At 42.1% G+C, this 25,253-nt stretch overlaps 1 protein-coding gene across 2 annotated transcripts in view; it reads right to left on the reverse strand.

Annotated features, from left to right (window-relative positions):
• Positions 1-213: 213 nt before the first annotated feature.
• gripap1 (GRIP1 associated protein 1) overlaps positions 214-25,253 on the reverse strand; it is a 43,708-nt gene continuing 18,668 nt past the window's right edge. For both annotated transcript variants that reach the window (XM_018752946.2, XM_018752944.2), the window contains 8 exons: positions 24,572-24,667; positions 23,532-23,588; positions 22,337-22,436; positions 18,876-19,009; positions 17,792-17,908; positions 16,826-16,919; positions 6,535-6,704; positions 214-4,755 (listed from right to left, as the gene is read on the reverse strand). In XM_018752946.2, coding sequence (XP_018608462.2) covers positions 4,669-4,755; positions 6,535-6,704; positions 16,826-16,919; positions 17,792-17,908; positions 18,876-19,009; positions 22,337-22,436; positions 23,532-23,588; positions 24,572-24,667 — 855 coding nt within the window. In that variant the 3' untranslated portion in view covers positions 214-4,668. The remainder of the gene's footprint in view (positions 4,756-6,534; positions 6,705-16,825; positions 16,920-17,791; positions 17,909-18,875; positions 19,010-22,336; positions 22,437-23,531; positions 23,589-24,571; positions 24,668-25,253) is intronic.

Genomic DNA, 25,253 nt, shown 5'->3' on the forward strand with positions numbered 1-25,253 from the left:
ATTTCCAATAAGCATGTAAACCACTGTCATAGTTGAGTCTGTGAAAATCTTTATAGGGAACTGTAGAAATAATAGTGCAAATAATCAATTTTTCAGTCCATGGAGATGACCAGCAGAGGTGAGAGGACTCTTGTGACCTGTCCATTAATTATTTACTCCCTTTTTATGGTATAAGGTAGGTCATTTAGGTCAGAAAGACATTCAGTTTGCTTGTACTTTGTTTTTATTTGTTTGGGAAACTTGACACCACTGCACCACACCCTCTTACGGAGTGTTATACAACGTTCAGAAGTGAATAGACACGAATACCATGATTACAAGCACGGACGCAGATAGAGAAATGCGAAAGACCTTCACAACAATGAATGGAATTATCTGCTCTTTTATTCTCCTGTTTTATTCAGTCATTGCTCTTTTACATTCACTTAAAAACTAGAAATCTATTTGTAATAGCTGCTATACATAAAAAAACTTGAAAATTAGATCTTAAAAACAGGGATAAAAGGCAATCAAATGTAAATAACATAGAAGGTTAAACAACAACGTGTAAATATATAAGCAACTAATTAGATAATTTGGAATGGATTTTTTTGCTTTGTATATCTTACAGATTCCAAATTTCATTTGTGTGCAATTCAGTTTGCAGGGAGACTTAGTTCTCCTTTGGTAATTATGTGTTATTTACAGTCACCCTGATATTCTGCAATAAACGGAAATCCTCAAAAGCACTGGACTGCAATCCATTAGCAAAAATGGAAAACATTTAGAGGAAACTGAGATAAGTCCACATTAGCACGAAGATGTGTATTCCCAACAACAGGCCATTGTGGGGTGTGTTAGACAGTGCCATAGAACCATTGCACCTTGTTTTTTTTTTCTTTTTTCCCCCCCACCTCCATCTAAATTATTTTAGGGCTGCAGTGGCACTTGTGAGGCATAGAAGAGATGGAAAAGCAGTGCATTATGGGATGGGCTGCTGTAACAGGACAGTACAATGCAACACCTATTAGGAGGTTCTTCAAAGGACACTGGTGGACTTAAAAGGATGCATTACTGTCACAAGGATCCTTCTGTCACAATTACCTTAAAATGGTTCAGCTCACTTATAACATAGCACAGCCCTGAAAATTAGCAAGTAATGGAATCAGATAGCAGATAATCAAATTTTTCTTCCATTACAATTCTAGCAATTCACATGCAATCTGTTCCTTTACATTTCTTTAATTAACCAATGCAAAAAAATTAAATTATACTGTACAGCAAAACAAATAATTGCAGCTTTTGGCTGGAAAAGTGAAGCTAAGATTACAGCTGTTAATGCAGAGAGGAAACAACTTTTGCATTTAAGAGGTGTAGAAAAAGAGGTTCCCTTTGCTCGAGGGATGGTGCAGACATACACATCTCCGTTACAGCGACAAAACAACAAAGAGACAGAACACAAACACATATTCTTCCCCAGAAAAAAGATGGCTGGGCTACTGTATTTCTTAGTTTCCACTGCATGCTGTACTGCAGCATTCTTGAAAAGCAGGACCGAGTTAATACGTAAACAAAAGGTACCACCTAAGACTCATTTAACATGTTTTTCCAGTCATTTCAGTGTTGAACCTCCAAAGGGCGAAAAATTAAAACTGATGTAAATGTCAGTTAAGAGAACAGAAAAAAAATATTTACTGCAGAGAAAAAATTGGCCTAGACAACGGTAATAAGGCCGAAATATCTGTTTAAAGTGAAGCATTAAAGTTCACTGAACCTTTGACCTTTTGCATTGTCTCTATTAGACAACAGCGAAAGGGAAAAATGTAAAAAGCATCTAGTAAAATAAAATAATTCATGTGCAAAGTATAGCGGTGGACAGTAACTCAATAATATTGAACCTAAATCTACCATGTGTTTCTGGCGGGCATTGCAGCTTCTTCCTGCTTATTTTAGAGAAAATACAGAAAATACAAGTTAACCACACACACATAGCCTTATTCATCCTAATGTTACTGGGGTACGTGCTGTATAACCAAACACTCAAAAAACAAAAATGTACAAGTTTAGAAATAACGTTTTGACAGCAGATGATCAGAAGCTGAGATTAACCACTGTTACGTACATCTGGCGAGCCCGTAAACTCCAAACGACAGGTGAGTTTAACATTTCTTTGTAGATATGAATTACATAAACAGCATCAGAAGTTACTGTTAGTAGTAGAATATTAGAAATTGAAATGTTCTGCTGTTACCTGACTGACAGGTCTTTCAGGCTATCACATCTGATCTATGGAACCAACTTTATTTTGACTATCTTTGTAATTTACTATATACAGGTGTGTGTGTGTGTGTGTGTGTGTGTGTGTGTACTTACACATGTATAAAGTAGCTTCTTTTAATTTGAATTATTCACATGGATTCACTTTATTCTTTGACAGGCAGCCCAGTGCTATCCTTCTTTCTTACTCTGTTACTGTTTGAATGGGTCTCATCAAAAGTCCGACAATCATCATACTGTCTGGAGAGCTCAAAAGTATACAAAATAACACCCAAAGGAAGTAGACTGTAATATGGTAGAGCTCTTACTGGTACACGGACACTTGCTGATGGTGCCACAAGGCAACGGAGCGCGCTGTGGGCACTGTGCACATGAACCCCAACGGGAACGCTGGAGCATCTCCATCGTGCAAGTAAAGAGGCTTCAGCAAGACATCATGCTGCTATTGAAAAGGTTCTGGCACATTGAAGAGAGCTCCTACTTCAACTGATAACATTTGTGCACCCCATGAAGAAAAAAAAAAAAGCAATATATTATACTTATGGGTTATCAGCACTTCACCAAGCTCAAAAGTCCTCAGTGATTCCAGAGAATTAATTCAAACACATTCTTGCCAGTGTAACAGATGATATCAGTACATCTAACCATTGGGAACTGTAAGTGGGAACAAAAAAAAGACTGCAGGCTTCCAGGAACTGGAGTTTGAAACCTCAGCACAAAAACAGCCAGGCAGTCCTTGTTGCTTAACAGCATAGTAAAGCTGACACTAGCTGATGAGAGGCCCAACTCTTCCCAATAACTCTGCAGTTGGGCTGCTGTCGCAAGTGCAGAGGCGAGGGGGGGGGGGGGGGGGGAACGCTTTGAGATTCAACAAGCAGAAGCTCGATGCAAGTAAACAAAGGCGTAATTTCGTTTACCTCACTTGCTTATTCTCGTGTGATATGCATGCACAGCTGCTGAAACTCAGAAAAAGCATCATCTCCAATAACATACAGTACAGGTATTAATGTACTTAGGAACAGTGGCATTTATTCCGAAACTGGCATCCTTACACAATGACCTATGTGGATGCTTTCAAGCTCTGCGTTAAAAGACGTACTCCAGAAATTGGAATTTCTGCTCCGGAATGATTTCTACGTGTTCAATTAACATACTGCATTATACCGATTTAGAGAGATTAGGCGGTTAACTTTTACTGCAAATGTACAAGTGTATGGAAGTGAGGGCAAGAACACAGCAGCCCTTGTACTGGGCAGGGTAGTGTACAGTTTGCTGCATTCAACATGTTTATAAGACGAGTAAGTTTTATATATGCAGTTCCAAACTGGTCCACCACACCCAGGAACAAAAATCCCTCATATGCGGACACAAAAAGCGGAACTCAGCTATTGCTCTTTCTGTGGTTACATTTTCCACAGATACATCACATACTAAAACGAACACCGCAGTGCCTCTGCACAACCTCATTTGTGTCTTTTACGTGTCCAGCGGGACGCAAGAAGAAGTGAGTGCACCGAGTGAGGTCAGCGCTGTGTTTCCTCACTGGCACAGAGAATATACTTCCAGCCCGTGTTACGCTATGAATAACAGTTATGGAGAGAATATGACGCTTGGTCCTGGAGCTGATGAGGTGCTTCCGAACTGCTGCACCATCTTGGATGTGCAATTCAAAAAAATATATTACAACACATCAAATAATAAATTCTGACCAGAATGTTTCTTTTAAATATAAGCAGAAGGAATGATGGCTTTACTCTGGATGTGTATTGCAGACACAACAGCTTATTAAGTACTGTATAAGACTACATAATAGCACTCAGCCATTTCTCATATCAATGTTCAAAGTCACTTAGAAGCATTGAGGTGGGAGGTCATTGAGAAAGCAGACCTTTAAAATAAATCTTCCAGCTCAGACAGAATCGGCTGTAATACTTGACTACCAATGCTTAAGAACAATTATGAATGCTTTTAGGCTTATGCAGACCTTAATAAGGCAGTTTCCATTTCTCATGGAAACAACTCTGTAGTAGTGTAACCATCATGCTGCACTCCATATGATCACCAAAGTCTCAGAAGGATGGAAATGAGTAATGCACCTGTTCCTGAAGATGGGTCTTCACTCTGGCCCTAGGCACCACTGCTGCTGTTCTGACAAGAAGCCAGGCCAGCGAGGCCACCCAGGCCACCTGGGGCCAAGTGCAGGACCCAGAGTTACACAGACAATTGTGACAATAAATACATTCAGTAGTAGATACATTTCAGAAGCACGGGTCTCCCTCCCCCACCATCCCAGTGCCCACATGTTCCTCTGGAGGTACAGTCCTGAACACCGCTGAGCAGCATCCTCCTCCTTGTGGTCAGGAAAACAGGGTGACATGAGGGGAGGTGGATTGGGGAGGGCAGTTTCCAGTCCTAGCCAGTGGTTGAGGGGTCTCCATCTGGACCTGTGCACGTGTCTTTGCTTAAACGAACAATCTCCTGAGACAGAACTTCAAGGTCCTGGGTAAGAAAACATGAACAAAGATGTTACAGTCAGTACTATATAAAGACATGTAAAGCCCTTTAAAGTGCGTCTGTGCCATTTTCCTGATTATCCCCCCCCAAAATGAAATTATGTAAATATGACAAAAACCGAAAGTTAAAAATACTTTATTTTCCTTCATTTCAGAGTAGTTGACATTATCTTTCCTTGAATAGCAAGCTAATATTAAACTGAGACTTGCTGGAAAATTAAAATTTTTAGCAATAAAAATCAAAGAGAACTCATAAAACATCAAAATGCTAGAAGAACTTCCTTCCTTCCCATCTTAATGAATACAGCAGTAAATATGTTTCTACACAACTGCACGGTAAATCCATGGAGGATTCCTTTCGCTTCCTTTCGGCCAACTCCTGAGCAGAACGAAGCAGAGAACTACGGGAACAAAGATGCAACCTCCTGCGGAATATCTTGCAAGAACCACAAACTTGGAGCCTTGACATGAGATGCAGCCCAACAGAACAAGGTAATGTTGGAGCCCCCGTACAGAACACCGACTCCAGAGCGAAAGCCATCAAACATTAACAGGGCTGTTTGTTTCCGGGCCTGCAGGCCCAGCACTCAGTAAATATTCATAGGAATGCTGCTGCCTGCCTGGCCAGGCAAGGGAGGAGGGGGAAGGGGCGAAGCCCTAGTGGCAGCCTCCCGCTGCGAACACCAGCCAACTGCACCCTGGGTCCCGGATCATGGCTCTTTATCCTTCTGCCCTGGTTGGTGGCAGTTGGACTAAGACCCCGCTGTGCTCAAAGGGTTATCCAGTGGTGGGGAAATACTGGTCATCTGGGATCAGGACCAGCACTGTTTTGGACAGATGAGCCTGGTACCAACTTGGAGCTTTCTGCTTGAGCTCACGTTATTATCATTTAATTGGTGACAGACTTTCCAACAGAATTTGAATACAGCCAGGTAGTTAAGCAGCTGTGAACAAATGTCGCGCAATTCTGCGGCAGCCAGCGTTTAGCCTTTGCTGCTTGATGGTGGTATGGATGGCAGTTCCAGCTGCACTGCCCGTATCGGTCTCCATGGGCACGTCTCCCCCCTTCCCAGTCCTTCTCCCTCCCCAAGGTTAAACCTGGTTTGTTTGTGTAACCTACAACTCCCCCTGGGCATGCACGACTCCCACACGCTGACGCTGCCAATGATCTAGGCTGTCTGCAGGCCACGCAACTATAGAAACACCCCCTCACGCATGTTAAACGGTTTACAGCCCAATAGTGAGCACAACGTATAGCTTTCAACTACAACACTTCTAAAGTATCAGATTTGCAGCGATTAAGGGTTAGTCATTCTCCACGTCTGGCAGCAGAGTTCACTCCGATGGTTATGTTGCTGCAAACTGTTTTACATTTTGAAGATCCAGTGGTAGTAGTCAGGTTAATTTTATTCACTTCATTTGTAAACCAGGCTAATCCCAAAAGCAATCAAACTGCAAACTCTTTTGAGTCCAATTTCTATTCCTGCACATATAAGCGTTTAACATTAAAAAGCACCCACGCCTTGGCTGGTGATGAATAATAGCCTTTGGTGCAGTCTAAGGGCTGGATGACAGGGAGCCACCTACACATGTACTCAGTCACACAGCACGCTCACTGCCACTGTGACACAGCCAGCAGTCTGTCAGTCTGCTTCTTCAGGCCACAACTGAGGGGCTCAGGGCTCAGCAGGGCCATGGCTCCAGCTCACAGAGGCCCTGCTCCAAGTCTGCAAAGTCTGCATGAGTCTCCGCCTCCCACACTCACTTTCTGAAGGTGCATGTTCTTGGTCAGCTGCTCCTCCAGCATGTTTTGCAGCTTCTTGTTCATCTCGCGCAGGTTTTCATCCCCAGGCTTCACCAGGTCCCTCAGCACAGAGCCCAGGCCTCCGCGCTCCACCTGGCCTCCGTGAGACACTGAGGCAGCGCTCGAGACATCTGCAGGGAAGCATAGCGAAGAAGACAGGAAAATTAAAATCCTTAGACACATCCTTTGCCAACTGTACAGAACGGACTGTAAATAATGGGCAACGTCTGAATCGACTGTAAATGGTCTGCCCTAAACATTACTACAGACCAGTGGACCAGGAAGAGCTCTGTATTCCAAAGATTCTTGCTTACGCATCTTCTCTGCAGTGCTAGAAGGACCTCAATGAACACGCGTAGACATTTATAAATACAGTACAGGAACAATTATGTTCCACTGAAATACGTTAGGAGGCCCACGGATACTGATCACAAGTTGAAAAAGTACAGTTTATTCTACATCCGATGAGAAGCTGTTCTTTTTAACAATACCGATCGCTACTAACTGCTGCAGGCGACGCTTTCTAAGCATCAGACAGTGAACCATTAGGCTTCTACTGGTGTGACCAGCACCTCTAATGAGTCAAATCTGCCTAATCAAAAGGCGGCAGTGAAAGTGTTTATCAACGGTACTCTAAGCATACATTTTTCTCCCCAAAAAAGCCCGTTAGCAAGCCTGACTTCCAGTTTGACGGCCCCTGTCAGCACACAATCCCAATTACTCTCACGCATTTGTCAACAAACCAATCAGGCGGCTAAACCAATGAGTCAGCGAGGAGGACAGCTTTCCCTTGAGGTAAGCAACACTGCCGCTTCCTTGCATGCTCTGGTGATACCTCCCGATAGATCCGGCGGCTTGCCTTTCCTGAAAGCGGGTGTCCCTGGTGTCCCACTAACTGCGGTGCTTTATGTGGGGTAGGGGCACGACTCAGAGGGCGGACGCAGGAGTCCAAGGACAGACACTGCTCTTCCAGCCTGGTCCTGGAGCATACTTCTCAGCTTGCAGTACCAAGGAGCCTGGAGAAGTCAAGGTCGGGCCAAAGCTTTTTTACAGGCTTGGCTTAACACATCATCGATGTGCACTGAGACCTTCAAGAATGATAATTTCAGGAACAAAAAGTACTTGCAAACTTCAAAAAAAAAAAAAAAAAAAAAAGAAAAACTTTCCGTTTAATTTCAGACATTCAAAATATTAATTTTCTAACTGGCAGATGTGAAGTCTTTTTTTTTTTTTATTCTGACCCAAAAATAAGGTTTCTCAAGTTACCTGTGTGCTTCTTCAATGGAGCAAAAATCAATATTAAATACCTGATCTGAAAATTAGAAGCTGAACGGCAAAAAAGTCGCAATCAGAATCGTTGAAACTGGTACCTCTGCACAAGCAGCTGCTAATGGAAACAAAGCCAAACCTGTCTTCAACCCTTGACTGGGCAGCTTTAAATGACTCAGGCTACATCTGACCTTTACCCTGGCCTGCATAATAAATGACAAACTTAAGTTCAAGCTCTTGTTTTGCTTTTGTTCTCCAAACATTTTATGGTAATCTCTTTCTGACACAGTTGTATGAAATGAGCAGGGGGGGGGGGAACAAAAGAGGATCTCGCGTTTCCTGAAAACTGGAGATAACCAAAACGATACAGAAGGTACACTTTACCACACCAGAAGAATGGAAGGTGAAAAAATGCACAATTTGAACATATTTAAGCAGGCAAAAAAAAAAAAAGGTACTGAGGACTGTCACTGACAGAAGATCTGCAATCTCCTGCTTAATATGGGAAGGCTCCGAAGCCTGGCCCTTAATGACCACTAATGCAAAATAAATGCTCAGCCCTGCTTGGAAAAACAGACCCTTGAGCACTAAGCTGGTGACAATACTGCTGATTTGCTTCATTTCTGGAGCGAATTCTGCAGGGAAACAATGGCAGCCCCACAAAGAGGATTTATGAGGGTTATGCCATCCCCTAGGGTGGGTGGGGGGGGCCATGAAAAATGCACGGAGGATCAGCTCCTAAACCTTGGAAGGCTTCCACGTCCTATCGCTCAGAATGGTGCTGCTGCAAGACATTACAGTGATGTTAAAGGGAGCGGTGGCACCCTAACCGTGCTCCCTGCAGGCCCTTCCGCAGTCCTGGCTGGCAACGGCGCACCTGCAGCCAGCGCTACCAGGAGGGGGGGTTCACAGCTACGGAGAGCACGGCAGCCGAGAATTAAAGTCCACACTCGATTAGTCTAAGTGGGTTAAAAAGGAATAATGTAGTAACAGCCAAAATGACCGAAACATTGCGCATTCTGTGAATTATTCTCTGAACGCATCGTGCAGGTGATTTTTTTGTACCGCTCTCCTCCACACCTGTTTTAGCTCTAAGTTCGATTGGAAATATATCAGATGCCACCAACCGAGATGCACAAAACCTGCAATGACTGTCCATCTTTTTTTTTTTTTGTCGCTAAGTTTCAACAATTTTTCACGTTTGTCGTTTTTAGATGTTTACCTAATTCACCTCGCCAGCAGTTCAATTTCTTGCTAAGACGTGTATATAGCCACTTGTTCGGCACAGTTTTATGGCTGGAAATAACAGTAGTATTAAACGGCGTATTTTCCGTATTTCCACCTTTACCCGTGCCTAGCAGAAAAGAGAGGGACAGCTCAAGGGGTATCTGCGCACCAGACGAGACAACGGGAAGTAACAGACTGCAGTAAGGGCGCATTGCTTAAGTAACTTGCCCCAGCTGACTCCTACAGCAGAGAGGAGCACTTAGCGTGAAGAGGAAGCTGGTCTACAAATAAACTCCCTGTCGACACGGGACTGCAGTATGTATCAGACTCCTCGATTAACCAGTTCCCTCAACTGTAAAGCCCCTCTTCGCCCTTCCCCTTCCACTGCTACACAGGCCGGCACCGTAAATCGTACACAACTCTTTCATAGACACAACCTAATTCCAGTGGGCGTTTGATATTTGCTGTATAAAAAGCACAAGGTGCACACGGTCCCTTGCTCAACCAAACTCCGGAATGACAGAGCACAACCGAGCCTAAAGGACGCACACTTGTACAGTATATCTCATATCACCTTTCCCTTTGTCTCATTGCATCTAAAGTCCAACATGTAAATCACCGGCAGTAATTTTGCTCACCTTATTTAACTCACTGTTATGACAACAAAAAAAAGGAGCAACTGTTCTCCAGAATATTTACGGAGACTTGCAAGATTATCGGCCACGCGAGTACAGGTGGTCCCTTTACGGCAGCGATGATGCTGTTTAGTGTCGCCTTCTTGTTTACTGCTAATGCACGCACTAATGACACGTTACGCTATGGTGGAAAAGCGCAGCGTTGACGGCGAGTGGAGGAAACGGGTACGTGCAGACACACGCTGCCTAGCCTCACTAGCAGGGTGGGGGGGGGCAGCCGAGTGCTGCATTATTGAAGATGAGTGTTGGGTTCAGCCAGGCATGTCTGCATCCTGAATCATTTACATCCCGCTAATGTCAGTTCTCATCCAGCGCCGGAGCCTCCCTCTCTCCCTCCCTTTCCCCTTTCTGTACCCTTCCTTTCCGCCTGTCTCACGTATCAGCTGTCATGGGCCTGAGGAGGGCCAGGGGATAGCACTGTACATACCTCGTCCACGGTAAACACACAAGCCTGCAATGACTCAAGATAGCTGCACACGTGAGGCTTCCCTTTTGTTCCTCACTGCAAAACAGTCATCACATCAACTAGACTTTTTCAAGTTCCAATTCATTTTTTAACATCAACTTGTGTATTTTTGCTTTTTATTAAAAACATTTTTTTTTTTTTTTACAACAACAATTTTACTATCCAATATATGCTGTCTTAAGCTACCCGGGAACCAAGCACTTCTAAAAGCAACTGTAATAGACAGAAAAAGACTGAAATTAAATGCACTGTAGCTCTTCCTTCATTTTGCATGCAAAACTATAAAACTTTTCATAATTGACTACTGAGGACATCCACTACGGTCTGTATTAGATACCTTCGCAAGAATCTATGTGGGTATGAGTGTATTCATGTCTTCAAATTCCTAGAGCAAACATTTCAAAGATTCTTCTCGCTGCATACCTGCGATTATTTCACTTCGCTTTTATAACATCTACGCACACCGCAAGTCCACACTCGGAGATTCTCCGAGTTCCCCACAAAACGCTTAAATGGATCCGGACTGTTTGTGTAAGCAAACTGCAAGACCCAAAGGAGAGGAGACTTAACTTTTACAGCACAATATTTACAATTAGGTGGCTACAGCCTTAATGGAATCTAGTCTGGCATTAAATGTTAAATCAGTCAGTCATGAAATTAAAACAGGAGGAGAGGCACACACAGGGAGGAGGCCCAGAACGACGCATCATGTTCTTTCTTCTTTACTTGGGAGACAGAAGTGTAAGCTAGTAAATTTAATACAAAGGATGGCACAGAATAATGACCGTTAGCTGACTGCAGTTTGCCAAGGTTGTTAAAAGGGCACAAGAGGCAGATTCTGGAGAGCAGCACTTTTGTTTGTCAGTGTCCTTCGGTCGCAAACAGAAAGGGCCGTGATGCAGCGATCACAGCCATGGCTTTCTGGGCCATAGTTAGCAGTCCAGAGGATAGGAAAGGAAAACATCCTTTGCTGAGAAAGGTGCGGTGTGCGTGGGGGTCTCCTTATAAAAATATTATGAAGACTACATAATGGAGAAATGCAGGGCTTCGGAGTCTAGTCTAGCAATGTCCCAGGACTGTTTTTAAAAAAACTGCTGGCTTTGACCCAATGAGCCCCCTTTAGCGCCATCCAAGGCTCAAAACTAATTCTGACAACTAATCTTTATGTTTAGACCACAGACGGGTAGATGGGGGTATAGAAGGTGCAGCATTTCTGTAAAGCTGGGTGCTGGAACGCCTGGTTTGATTCGTTCAAGAGAGCCCTCGATGGAATGAAGATTTTCTGGTATGTGGACTCAGTTTTACTGCCTTTCTGCTGCTAACTGCATGGGCTCAGAGCAGCATACACATTTCTGCTCCATACTTACATGTACGCATTGTAGAATACTTGCATTATTCATATTTTTCCCTTCAGAATTTTAACAAAAAACACACCGATTTCTGAGCTGTGCTTTTAGAATTTAAAAAATAGAAGCAAATAGTGGCACTGCAATCTTAACAAAACTGCACTGTAAATATAATTTCTACAACAAAATAACATGTCTGTTACACACTCCACCAGTAAAAAGTGCCATTACACTTGGACATCCTGGAAATACATGTATGAGACCAACTGGATGGAAGAGAGAAGCAAAGCAATGAGCCAACATCTTACATCCCACATATCTGGGAATTGCTGCAGAAGACCTAGGATGTTGCTTCATTTACTGGTTAACTAAACATCTTGTGAAAATAACTAGTTTCTCCTAAGTATACTCAAATACTTCACTGGTACTGTATGCGAGTTTGTAATGGGTAATAATTCAATTAAGCGGAGCAGCAGTATGAAACTGAAACCGTATGACCGAGCATCCTGTCCTGCACTGGCAGCAACAACAAGCAGATGGAGCAGACCGGGAGTTGCAGAATTTGTTTCACGTCGTCTCTTATTAGAAACCATAAAGAACACAACTCCGATGTCTGCTGTTTGTTAATACATTTCTAGTTACATATATTTCCATCTCATCTCTTATATTTGAAATGATGTCACATAGTCAGGATTACAGCGGTCTGTCTCTGAGCTTTTCAAAATTTTATCTGCCCTGAAAATAATGCTGCACCTGAAACTGTTACAACAGCTCTGCGACAGTGTCCCGCACTACACTGGTGGGACACTAGTTCCAAATGGGTCCACAGGAAGCAGCGTCCTCTTCAGGCCAAACATAAGAAGGTCTCCCATCCACGTTCCAATGGGAGAGCAACATTTTATAGCAGAGGACAACCCAGAGCGGCGTTTCCAAGCATTCACTCCTGAAAGGCCTGAGACACGTCTGTTACATAACTCTTATCCCCTGACGCAAAGATGCCGCCACCCGTGGTCATGAAGCCCTACATTTTTATTTCCACGCTGCCCTATACACTCCCATTTCATGCAGCCAGCACAACACAGGAAGTACTATGTTAACAGAAATTTACTTCAAAGTGGTGCCCATTAAAAAGGTAGAAATCCACCTTGCAGTAAAAATAAACTTGAATTATCTCCATTTAATAATTATGCAAAAAAAAAAAAAATCTACATTCGGTATTTTATTATTAATGCGGAGTGGAGTTTTTGCTGTAGGAAAACGAAGGCATTTAGATTTTTATGTCAGAAAAAACTAACATTCTACCATAGTACAAAATGATGCAACTGAATCACTATAAGATTCTCTCAATTTGCAACAGACTTTTCAACTGTGTGTGCAGCACAAATTTTCATGAGATCATGAAAAATTGATGCTCTTTTGGATACTGTTTGTACTCCAAAGCTGGCATCACACTTAAAAAAAATAAATAAATAAATAAAAATACATACCTTCCTCATTCTGGGACTTCCTGTAAGTACAAAACTGCAGGAAAAATACAATATATCTAACAATGTCAAACAATAACTTTAACAGATTGTATTATGTTAAGTTACTGGAATGTTGTCCATGATATAGGAATATATATTCATCTGCTAGATATTACAAATATCAACCGTCATTGGAGAGATTATTTAGTGTTGTACAGATGACTCCTTTTGCTTAACCAAATATTTACTTATTGACTTTTAAGATCAGAATGTTTACCTGAAGTTAAATAATCTTAACATTGTAAGTCACCTTGGACAAAGGGACCAGCCAAATAAATACAAAAACAAACACATTAAAGTCAGGCTGACTTGCCTTTATATTGAATAATTCAATCACTGCACATCATACTGGAAACGGTATTTTTTGTTTACGCATATGAATTTCAAAGGTGGGCCATGAAATGAAGCACCCGAACCTACCAGCCTACACCTCAGTGCTAAAGTGAATGATCCAAGAGTCAGGCAGGAGTGAGAGCGATCCAGAACCTCACCTCCACGAGTTAACTGTCAAATCACTTCTGTCTAAAAGTGAAGTTCAAACCTCTTTGGAGTTGCTCCAGCATGAGCCTTTTAGGGCTTCCATTTAGCCTGGTGCAGAGGATATCACTGTAGATCAGGCCTTTGTGAAACTAACCCCAATGAGATCACTTAGTAGAGGCGTCTGTGTGAAGAAAGCCGAGGAAAACACTCGGCGGTGTACTAGCTGTAAAAACATCAGCAGTGTTGGGCTCAACAATCCACAAAAATTGCACACTGATGACCAGAATATAAACAAAAGCTGTGGTTAAAAAATATATGCATAACCTCTTGGGCGCTGTTACTGTACTGAAAACATAGTACATTTATTCATTTAGCTGATGCTTTTCTCCAAAGTGACTTACAATTGACTTGAATTGAAGACTTTGTCATTGTACTGCTGTCCAATATAACAAAATTACAGTGGTACTCCCTGAGTTCTTTAGACGGCAATATGAAACACGACACTTAAATATAAAAATAAAATTTAACAGTTTAAACAGATAACACAATATATAAATGGATAAATAGATAATACAGTATAATACAATAAAAATTAAGCCGTGCTCAGCTGTTTCACAGCTCTAGGGAAGAAGCTGGTTTTCATTCTTGTGGTGTTTGAGTGAATTGTCCTGTATCGCCTTGCAGAGAGGAGCAGTTTGAAGAGGTGGTGTGCAGGGTGAGTGGAGTCCCTGATAAGTCTGGAGGCTCTGCTTTGACATCTGGACAGATAAATGCCCTCGACTGCCATTATAACAGTGTCAGTGCAATTATGCCGAATGTTAATCTACGTACATATATTTAACTGTTTATACAGCTAAGTAATTTTTTTTACCAGAGCAATTTAGAGTAAGTACCTTGCTCAAAAGTACTACAGCCGGAGCTGAGATTCAAACCTGTGACCTTTGGGTGCAAAGACAACAGCACCACCCACTACACTACGAGCTGCCTCAAGTACATGACTACATTCTCGGTAGTGTTTCAGCTTCTTCATGACACCAGCGGCTCAACTACTATGAAATCCAAAAGTCTTCACTACTGTATACTGCATGCGCTCTCCACTGGTGCATTATAAGAAAGTTTACAATGTATAATTATGTCTACATGCCCTAGGCTGCTGTCAACTGAAATACAGGTTACAAGAAATTAAATCAAGGAGTAATAAATATGCAAACACTTGATTTGCAATCCCAAATCAGCCTATTAGCAGCACGACCTAGTTAGCACATTGTAATAGAGGATGTGAAAGCCACCTAAAATAGTTACTGTGTTTCTGGGCAAGGGTTGTCACATATCCAAACAGAATGACATGCGGTAAGTAAGCAGAGTAAACAAATGAGTAACGTTACCTTCTGACTGATTTCATATTAAAATTACTTCATATTCCATATTAAAAACTTCTTCTCAATGGAAGAACCCAATGTAAAACAATTACACACATTGTCTGAACCGCTTGTCCCATACAGGGTCGCGGGGAGCCGGAGCCTACCCGGCAACTCAGGGCGCAAGGCCGGAGGGGGAGGGGACACACCCAGGACGGGACGCCAGTCCGTCGCAAGGCACCCCAAGCGGGACTTGAACCCCAGACCTACCAGAGAGCAGGACCTGGTCCAACCCACTGCGCCCCCACGGGTGTAAAACAATTACTTACTAGTAAATAGTAAGGAGTATGAAAAAGCAAAAGCCTGACAAAGCCTTCCATTGTCAAATGATGCTTTCATTGTTGACGATGGCATCAGAGAGATTAATAACAATCCATCAACACACAGCTGGGTATCATCTGATCTGACCTGTCACCAGTCGGACTTGTATGTAGAAAATATGCTTTCTTGGAGAACAATTAATTTAAAAAAGGTGATCTAAATTTAGTCAAAATCATATTTATTTATGAGTGAAATATGACGCTATACTGAAGAGGGTTGGTGGTAGGTTGAACGCTGTCAAGCTGAATTCGACTCACGTGCACCACTTGTGTGTTTCCTAGGTAAGGGAAGGTTCACAAGTGGTCTGCCATTGCTTTCTGCCACGTGTGTGTTATAGGAAGTCCAATTTCTGAACTCCATAGACACTGAGCCAAATCTGAACTCATGTACAGCTGCAAGACACCAGTATCACCCACTGCACCACCATGCCATAACGGGTATACTGTGGCAAGTACAATTTTACAAGAGCTTTCAGCTTTACAATAATTCTCTGAAATAATTAGCGAGCTCATCTTCAAAACCATTTGGTCAAATTATAGAACTAGGAACTTGCATAGTTTTGTCTTGTCGAATAAAGAAAAAAAAACTGTGAAATAGTGACATCCAACTGGTCAACAGTGGTGCGTAGATCAGCAGACTGCAGGCAAAGGACAGAAATCCATTTTGTGCCAAACGGCAGAGACGCAAAGCAGGCCGAGTGTGAATCTGAGAGAGATCAAGAGCGCAGGGTGCTGGAGACCTGCCTCGGAGGAATCTTTACACACAGACACTGCTGTTATTAAAGAGAAACTCATCAAATCTCAAGCAGAGATGGCAGCTCAGATGACAGCATTATTAGATTTTGCAAAGTGCATTTTCAAGTGCATCTGAGAGCTTTGTGCTTGGCGACTAAAATAGAATGACTATAAATAGTAACGATGAAACATTTTAAAAAGATTATACAAGGGAGGTGGTTAAAAGTTCAGGTGTAATAATAGAACTGGCGACACGCGCAACTTGAGACGTGTATCGAACATTAGCGCGAGGTGCTCGATAGATGTTTGCCAAAATGTCCGTTTTTAAATCTAAAGGAAAACAGGGAACTGATTTAATTGAAAAATAAACAAACTGGCAGAGCGCCTGAACTACAAGCATGTAGGAGTTACTGCAAAGGCCTTCTGCAGCCTTCAGCTTTGGAGTCATAGTCTAAGGATTTCACAATGAAGTCCTAAATTCACCAACGAATGCAAAGTGAAATGTCAGCTGCCTCTGGGACCATCACCGCCTTCGGTAGTGAACATGCTGTTACGTACAAGCTAGCCCAACACAAAATTTTGGCTTCTGCTTAAATAACTTGTCCTATTTTTAAGAACCTTTGTACATTGGGGCAGACCTTGAGAGTTTAGCGAGCGCCTGCTTCCTGTCAGCCTCTCAGTTTACTCAATGTAAGAAAGAGAACTGATGCCTGACAGCTGAAACCTCCACCAAAGGCTGAAAGGGAAGGAAGCCAAGAGCACCGCTTTACCTATCCTGCTGTCCATGACGTAGGTCTCAATGATGGCGCTCTTCCTACAGATGTCCTCGGCCATGGAGGCACAGCTTACCTCCAAGTGCTTTACCTGGAACACAATGCATGCATCCATCAAACACGAGAACTTCATAGGTCCCACTAGCACCCACCCTGTCTTCACAGCGATATTATGGCTAGAAAACGTACAGGGGGGCAATATAAAAACACTGTTTGAAAATATATTTACACTCGTTTTGAGTGTGGGGTTAAACAACGGGCTTCCAGAACATAATGGACAAAGATTAAGTGTTTTACATGAACCTGTGAACTTGCCGGTCATGCTGTGTTTCAGTAATGCCATGCTTTCGCAGACAAATGAGCCATATAAAACAGTGAGCTAACCCCTTCCCAGAACACCACGCACCTTAAAGTAACGCTTCACAGAGCTATGGATGAGTGTAGTAGGGTTAGCAGCTCACTGCACACTCTTTTTGGCAGGCTGCCCTAAGACCAAGGAGCCCGTTGAACTGATTGTTCTCCATACACAGCTGGTCAAGTCTCCAATCTCCTCACTGCCCATCCCGGCCCTTTTCTATGAGCCTGTAGCGCTTTGTCGCGAAACTGTTATCAAGTCTTACTATCTGTATATTTAAAATGCATTGATCATTTCATATTGATCATTGTTTTAATGTCTGCACAGCTGGAATATTTTGGGGAATGATGAACTCTGTCTCCCTGTCATCAAGCACACTGGCTTGACCAGGCACTGCTGAACAAAGGCAAGAGAATCGTGTGCAGCGTCCTGGAAAAATACACTCAACACACCCTCTGTAAGGACCTGGTGTTTCTGGTCTCCGAAACATGCTTATTGACATGCGATAAAAACTTGGAAAATACTGCATGTATGACAGAAGAAACGAGAACTCAAAAGGGGAAGAGAAGGGGGAAAAAAAAACGGGAAAGTGAAAGGTAGAACTCTACCTTCTCCTCCAGCAACCACTTCTCCTGTTGCACCTCAGCCAGGCGCTGGAAAAGCTCGCCAACTTCGTCATCTGAAAGGTCTGCGGGCCGCTGAGACTGGGGGCTGCTGGTGTTGGACTGTCGGGGAAAAGCAAGAAGCTGACAGATGTTCCTGTGCAATCGGTGCACAGAAACATTCACCTCAGATGCTAAGAGGGCCCCGTGCGCTTCGTCTCAACGCACATCGTTCCCCACCTCGGCCCGAAGAGACACACATACAACTCCAAATCCCTACCTCTCTGACTTAGTCGGGAGAGCTTGGAGCTGCAAAAGCGTATGAAGCTCTATCTATAGCTGCTCTGTTTATAGACAACTTTTATTTTTAAAAAAATGACGCTGAGTACAACAAAGACCACTTGTCAAACGTATTGTGCATGTGGAGCAGTGTCTCTATGTAAGCATAGCAAGACAATTAAATAAACCTAAGCAGCTTAAAATCTTAGGACACACACTTGTACACATTCGCTGCTATATTGTGCAATCTACCGATAACGGGTTTCCGTCGTATCTTGGCAACTGAAGAAATGTTCATTTTCTCAGAATTGACATGAAAGCAGATTTTGATTATTTCAGGATATAACAATAGTCAGTCGTGGGGGTTTTTGTGTACTTACTAAGAATGGAAAAGGCAGATGACCACCGAAAATTACTTTGCAGAAATACACAGAATTTGGAGTAAAGTAATATCCTGGTGAACCATGAAGAAACGCATTACAGAAATTCTTTCCTCAGGAGTGTAAGAAAACAATCTATATATTTTTATTACAAGAAAACAAACTTAAGAGATGGGAATTTCATTAATGTTCCACGTTATTATGAGCAGACAGGAGAAAGGACCGTGCTATGAAGCCAACCACTTATTCCTCCAGTAAAGAGCATCCCCATAGACCATCAGATAATCTGTGAATCTAAATCTCATTTCATTACTGAAAGGCACATAAAAAGTCGACAGGAACGCAACTGTATCACTGCAGATAGATTGCAGCGATGTGCCACTGAAGCCCTGAGGTACAAAGCTCCGGAACTCAGCATGAGTCCAACCTACCTTGCTAGAACCCTGCGCAGCGGCCCCCTCCTTCACAGCCTCCCGGTAGCTGAAAGACGACACGCTGCTGCTGTCCCCCGTCTGCTGGGTGCGGCTAGGAGAGCTGATCTCAGACAGCACCAGCTCCTCCAGGCCTGAATATGGGTTCACACATGCACGCACGCACACACAGTCAGTCGTTGTAGGGTATACGGCGTTGAGTCCAATTAAAGATTTATATCGTTATATTTACATTTATTCAACGCTTTTCTCCAAGGCGACAATGTGAAACTACCAACAAAGGTACCACAGTGGGAGGTGGGATTTGAACCTACAACCAAAGGCAGCAGCTCTAAGCACTGCACCACCTGCTGTCTCGTTAGAAACTCAGAAAAAAACAATTTTTTGGACATTAATTGCTTCTGAAAGAAATTCTGGAACAGCAACAAAAAAGATACCATTTTAAAACAGTACAACTTTCTATCTAATTTAATCACATTTCAGTGCAAGAATTTCAGATGACATTTGCTCTCTGAATCAGTACTCAAGGCAATTAAAGGTTCTGTGACAGACAAGACACCAACTGTTGTGGTGTAATTTAAAGAGCAAACCGTGTGAATGGGGGGAAGAAAAAAAAACAGTGCTCCACTAAAGCAGTAATGGGAGAAGTTACCATGACGACTGACCACGAATGAACCACAGCTCTGCTTCTGATTCAAAACGATCGATAAATGACAGAGCAAAGGAGGTCCGTGACGAACACAGCGTTCTTCAGTCTTGGATATGGGCTGATTATTCCTTGTCATTCATGTTCAAATCACATTTACACCATGGTGAACTTTTCAGAGGCAGGGTGAGGGCAGTTTTCTCTAGACTCCAATGTGTACTAACTTTTAGTTCCTTCTGGAAGCATGACAAAGATAAAGCTTCCCTACTTTAAAATGTCTGATTCTTGACTTTCTGTAGAGCAACCATTAAACATTTAAGGCCACCATTAAATTATGGATGTTCCCAAAGAGGATTGCCCTGGCATCGCCAAGTATCTGAGGAGTGCAAACGCGAGCATGCATTACTGTGTGGCACATTTTTAGAGGGTGGGGCGGGGCTGCTGTTGTCATAAAATATTAAGCGGCCCGCATTTCGTTGATGATGATGTGTTGGGGGTCCCCATAGAGGCGGACGCTCTTACAACTACGAGCTCTGAGAAAATGCATTGTGCACATGTTAATTTGCTTAGTGGGAAGGATGCAGCCCTAAGCTGCATTGGGAAGTAAGGAGCACAAAGCAAAGGGATGTGACGTAGTCTTCAGGGGCCTATGCTGTGCCGAGCCAGGGGCCAATGACCACAAGCCACCCCTGTGGCCCTCACATTAACCATCACGTCACAGTATTTAACGCTTAACCAAATAACGGCAAACAATAATGACATCACAGTCAACCTCACAACACAAAATTAAAATCGATGTTTGATGACTGCTATTATATGCATGATGAAACACAAGGCCTACTTTTACTTCCTTCAACCACAGTAGGAATATTAATAAATTATTTAGCCAACTGAAAGATTAGAACCCTTCCCTTTTAAAACATCCAATAAATAAACATGTAGAAAATTCTCTCATATATTGAGTTTCAAGGCCTGGTAAAGCAGAAAGCATTTCCAATATACAAAATAAAGAAGGATGGTACTAATGAATCATGTTTAGAGGACATTAAGGGTGGTTCTTATTATTTGCAAAGGGACTACTCTTAACATAATTCAACCAGTCATGTTGATTATGTAATTATGAGTACATTTATGAAAGCAGTTCTTCACATTTTCCATTTAGATTTACATCTATTCACTTAGCAGACACTGTTCTCCAAAGCGACTTACAATGTACTCTATGTAGTGTTACCATCCCACACACCATACTCACCAAGGTAACTTACACTGCTAGATACAGTACTTACAATGGGTCACTCATCCATACATCAGCAGAACACACTCCCTCTGTCACTCACACACTATGGGGAAACCTGAACAGCATGTCTTTGGAATGTTGGAGGGAACCAGAGCACCCGGAGGAAATCCATGCAGACACGGGGGAGAACATGCAAACTTCACACAGACTGAGCAGGGATCGAACCCACGTTCTCTCGCACCACCCAGGTGCTGTGAGACAGCAGCGCTACTCATTGTGCCACCGTGCCACCCACGGGTATTTCTTCATTTGATATACACTGTAAAACTTCACTTATTTCGTGAAGTAATAGAGGTGTGAGGAAGTGTGGGGCAGCAGATAGGGTAGTGGTTAGAGCCACTACTTTATAGTCAGTTAGACCCAAGTTACAATCCCTGCACCTACTATAGAACCCTTGGGCAAAGTATTTGCCCTGAATTGCTCTAGCAAAAATTACCACCTGTATACGTAAATTGTAAGACGTTTCATATAAATACCTAGCACTTTGAGCTGCTTCGGAAAAACGCGAAAAAAAAAAAACAAAAAACAAAATAAATCTACGAATAAATAAAAATCAATTATTATTAACTTACTGATCTCACAATCAACGAATATTTACATGTGATAATCTCAAAAAAAGCCACTCATGCCAGTGTCAGTGATCAACTATCAACTTTGTCAGAAGTCAGCAGTTTTTGCACGGTACTTTCCATGAGTACTATGTGGTACATTGGAAAGGTGCAGTTGGACAGACCCCTCTCCCCCATATTAGTGAAACACATCAGTCCAGGAGCTTCCTTTATCAACATCACTGTCTAACTGGGAGGAGGGAGGCTAAAGTGTCACTTCTGCAAAATGGACCTGAAAGAGTCCAGTGGGGGAAAAGTTAAAATGATTTAGCAAAATAGTTACCCCTACAACAATATTCATAACTAAAAATATGAAATAATTTTTTTTAAAAATCACACATTAAAACAAACTATGTAGTAGCCATATTTTCACAAGTCACTTCATATACCTACACAAAACATTCCCTGCATGTGCTTTCAAACGCTGAAGATTAATGTTTTGTTAATGCGCATAACTGCAAATAGATTCTTCCTCTCTAAGTGCTTCGTAAGAGTACTGTTGTGCAGCACTTCAGTATGGCCGAGCATATTTTAAATAACAATAAGAAACAAACAAATTATGATGAACAAACGCTTTTATGTCTAACCTAATAACAGGTGCATAAAAGAATAAAAAGCATGTAGAGGCAGTGAAAATATAATCATATCTTGAAGCACTTACTGCTGCGCGGATGGGCGTCGCTAATTTGCTGCTCTCTGACTTGTGCTCAGTCAGTCTTTATCGATGTCCCAGCTTTGCATATTCACTTACCTGCTCTAAATGTTTTATGTCCATCCAGTGTAACCTTATTATGGGGGGGTGTGTTTTACTTGGGCATGAGTGTGGGCGGCACATCTGATGAGCTCGGAAGCCCTTGATGAGGGCGCAATAAGCCACTCTGCACAGTGGGTTTCCACATTAAGGGCCCACCTGTTCTGGTCTTGGTGTTGGTCAGGATCTCCTGCAGCCGCTCCTGGAGCTTGTCGGCCCGCTTCCTCTCCAAATGCAGCTGCCTCTTCAGGTCTTTCAGCTGCAAGTGGGGGTGGGCAAACATCGTGAGGAATGAGAGGAAGCTTCTGGAAACGCAATTCTAAACCACCGCCATTATCCAACACATTTGTTTTGTCACATGGAACGCATCAAAGACAAACAAGGGGAACTTTTCAGACAGCTTGTTGATGTAAATCTCTGAATTCTTATGTTAAGCAGGAATACCAAGTCAAAAAGTGGGTTGACATCTTCATGGAAGATGACTCATGCCAAAATCAGGACGGCAAATGTGATAAAGTACACATTAAATGTCGGACACAAAGAAAAACGTGCAAAGTGCAAGATGTAATATAACATCCAAAATTGCTAATTTAGCTTTTCTATCTGTTCTGATTAGCTAAACTAAAAACAGAAATATTAAAATGGAAAAAGAGATAAGACTGAAAAGAGGATCTATTTGCTTTATGACGCAATCCGTATTAAAAGACCCTTCATATGGCAATTTCAGCTTATCGTTGTAAACTATAGGATAAATCATCTCCAAGGGCCAGAAAATCAGCACAACAACACGAGATAGATGTATGAGCTCCTAAATTGTTTCTTATTTTACAATAGACTTGTGACTTTATAGCTTACATTCTTAATAGTCTTTATAGCTTAAATTCAAATCCTTTCATTCTATAAACCACACAATACACTAATCTGAATGCTTGTTTTCCAGCCCACTTTGTGATTTAAAGTTGGCACATATCATCCCCCTACCAACATAAATACTCCATTTGCATTCCTCCCATCTCATCTTTTACACTTGATGTTTTTTGTCGAGCGTCGTTTTTTCATCTTTGTTGAGCAATTTTAATTTTTTTCTCAGAAACAAGTCGTCTTTGTGTCCAGACATTCAGCTCTTAACAAACAGTGTGACCAAGGCACCTCTGAGTCACCCATGAACAAGCTGTTGGCCACTGATGTACGAAATCACATGCTGGGGTAGATGTTGACCAGGGGTACCTGGACGATGAGTAAACTGACCATCTGCTAAGTGTGAGAGCACAGGGATGCTGTATTATGGAAAGGGAAAGGGAGGGAGCTCTCATGTCCATCTTCCTGACCTGCAGCCAGAGAGCATTTCACTTACTGCTGAGCTCCCCTTCTTTTCAAGTATTCTCTGGCCGTCCACAGTGTCTTTAATCTCCTACAAAACACACAGCACAAGACAGCCCACACACAGCATAAGCACTGTTACACTGTACGGGTTTCTACATCAGTTACAGGGGGTTTCATACATAAAACCACCATACCTTTTATGAAGGAAGGCACTTAATTAGATGATTTAATAATGGACAACACTTCTACATGAACAATTTATATCAACTGGCTGGTTATTATCTACAGCTCAGAACAAATAATCAGTGTCATTCTACAGTTCAGAACTAATAATCCTATGTTTTCAGTGAACATTCAAAACACCCAAGCCTGCTAGCAGCACTAAGACTCAACAGTCCTAAAAGATTAAAGAATGCAGATTGCATTAAGAAGATGAACTATAGACTATGTATGTCTGTTCTGGTTAGTGTAACGGCAAATTTAGAGTGAATTTCCATTTTAATGAAGTAAATTACGATAAATTTGCATCTCCAAATTCAAATAACACGATCATCAAATATCTGATAACCTGTGCAGCAGTATTATTATTTAATCACATTAAATAATAATTAAGGAGAATAACATTGTGAAGTTTCTAGAATTATGTCATAGATATCATGCAAAATGTGCAGAGTAAGAACGGCTTTGGCGCAGTGTGACTTTTAAGACATTTTGAAGCCCATTTGCTCCATGCCACTGTTTTTTTTTTTGTAGCGCCGACAGATATTTTAGAGGCAACGTGTTCCAAATGATATGTGTTAAGGCACATTGTAGAATGGTGCTAGCTCAAATTTGAAAGGGACATTCTGAAATTTATTTAAGCATCCCTCACACCACTGAATAATACTTCAACACACTAACAGTAACTGTACATACATATAGTGTAAAAGTGCTTAGCTGGCATCTGGAATTATGTTTACTACATTAATTCAATTTCTCTCAGGATCACAATAAATCACAAAAAGATCTCATGGAAAAAAAACTGCTATTAACTGGAAACAATCACACTTAGTTCTTCAGCTGGGAACTAACCTGCTTTAGTTTTGCAATCGTCACATTGTACTCCTCCTTCTCCTTCTCCATAGCTCCCAGCTGGTGCCTCAGCGCTTCCATTTCTGATTCCTTGCCCTGCATCATTCATGCACAACATGGCCCTGTCATTTCACTCAACCTCCTCACACATGCACACTTACAACATGTGGGCTAATTGCGAGCTAAATTAATTTAAATGGCCTTAAAGACAGTGTGAGTGAGCTTCAACAAAAGATGCGCACTTGCACTAACCCGAAATTCTCAAAATAAAAGGCAGCAATAAGTTTAATTAAAATATAGCCTGGTGTTCTGCCAGTCACTCAGACAGACTGGAGAAGAAACCTAATGTAAATTCGGAGGAACCTTGTGGGCGATGGTGGGTGGTATGTTGGCATGAGCGACATGATGTCTTCTCTGCTGGCACAAGTAAGCGAGGGTTTGTGTAAAATGGAGAAGCAATCACACCCTTGATGGGGGATCATTCACATCATTCCGCAGTGCTCCATTTTCACTAACGGGTCTCTTTCCCACATCTATTTTCGATCCATAAAAGTACAAACAAAATTTGTTTCCCCCTACCTTTGTCCCGGTTATATTGGTATTTTGTAAATTGTGTTCTGTTCCTCACAAGTCTTTTAGTCATTCAATTACAAAGCAGGAAAATAAACTCTTTATTGAAAAT

This window comes from Scleropages formosus, chromosome 1 (assembly GCF_900964775.1).
Source record: "Scleropages formosus chromosome 1, fSclFor1.1, whole genome shotgun sequence".
Lineage (NCBI taxonomy): Eukaryota > Metazoa > Chordata > Actinopteri > Osteoglossiformes > Osteoglossidae > Scleropages > Scleropages formosus.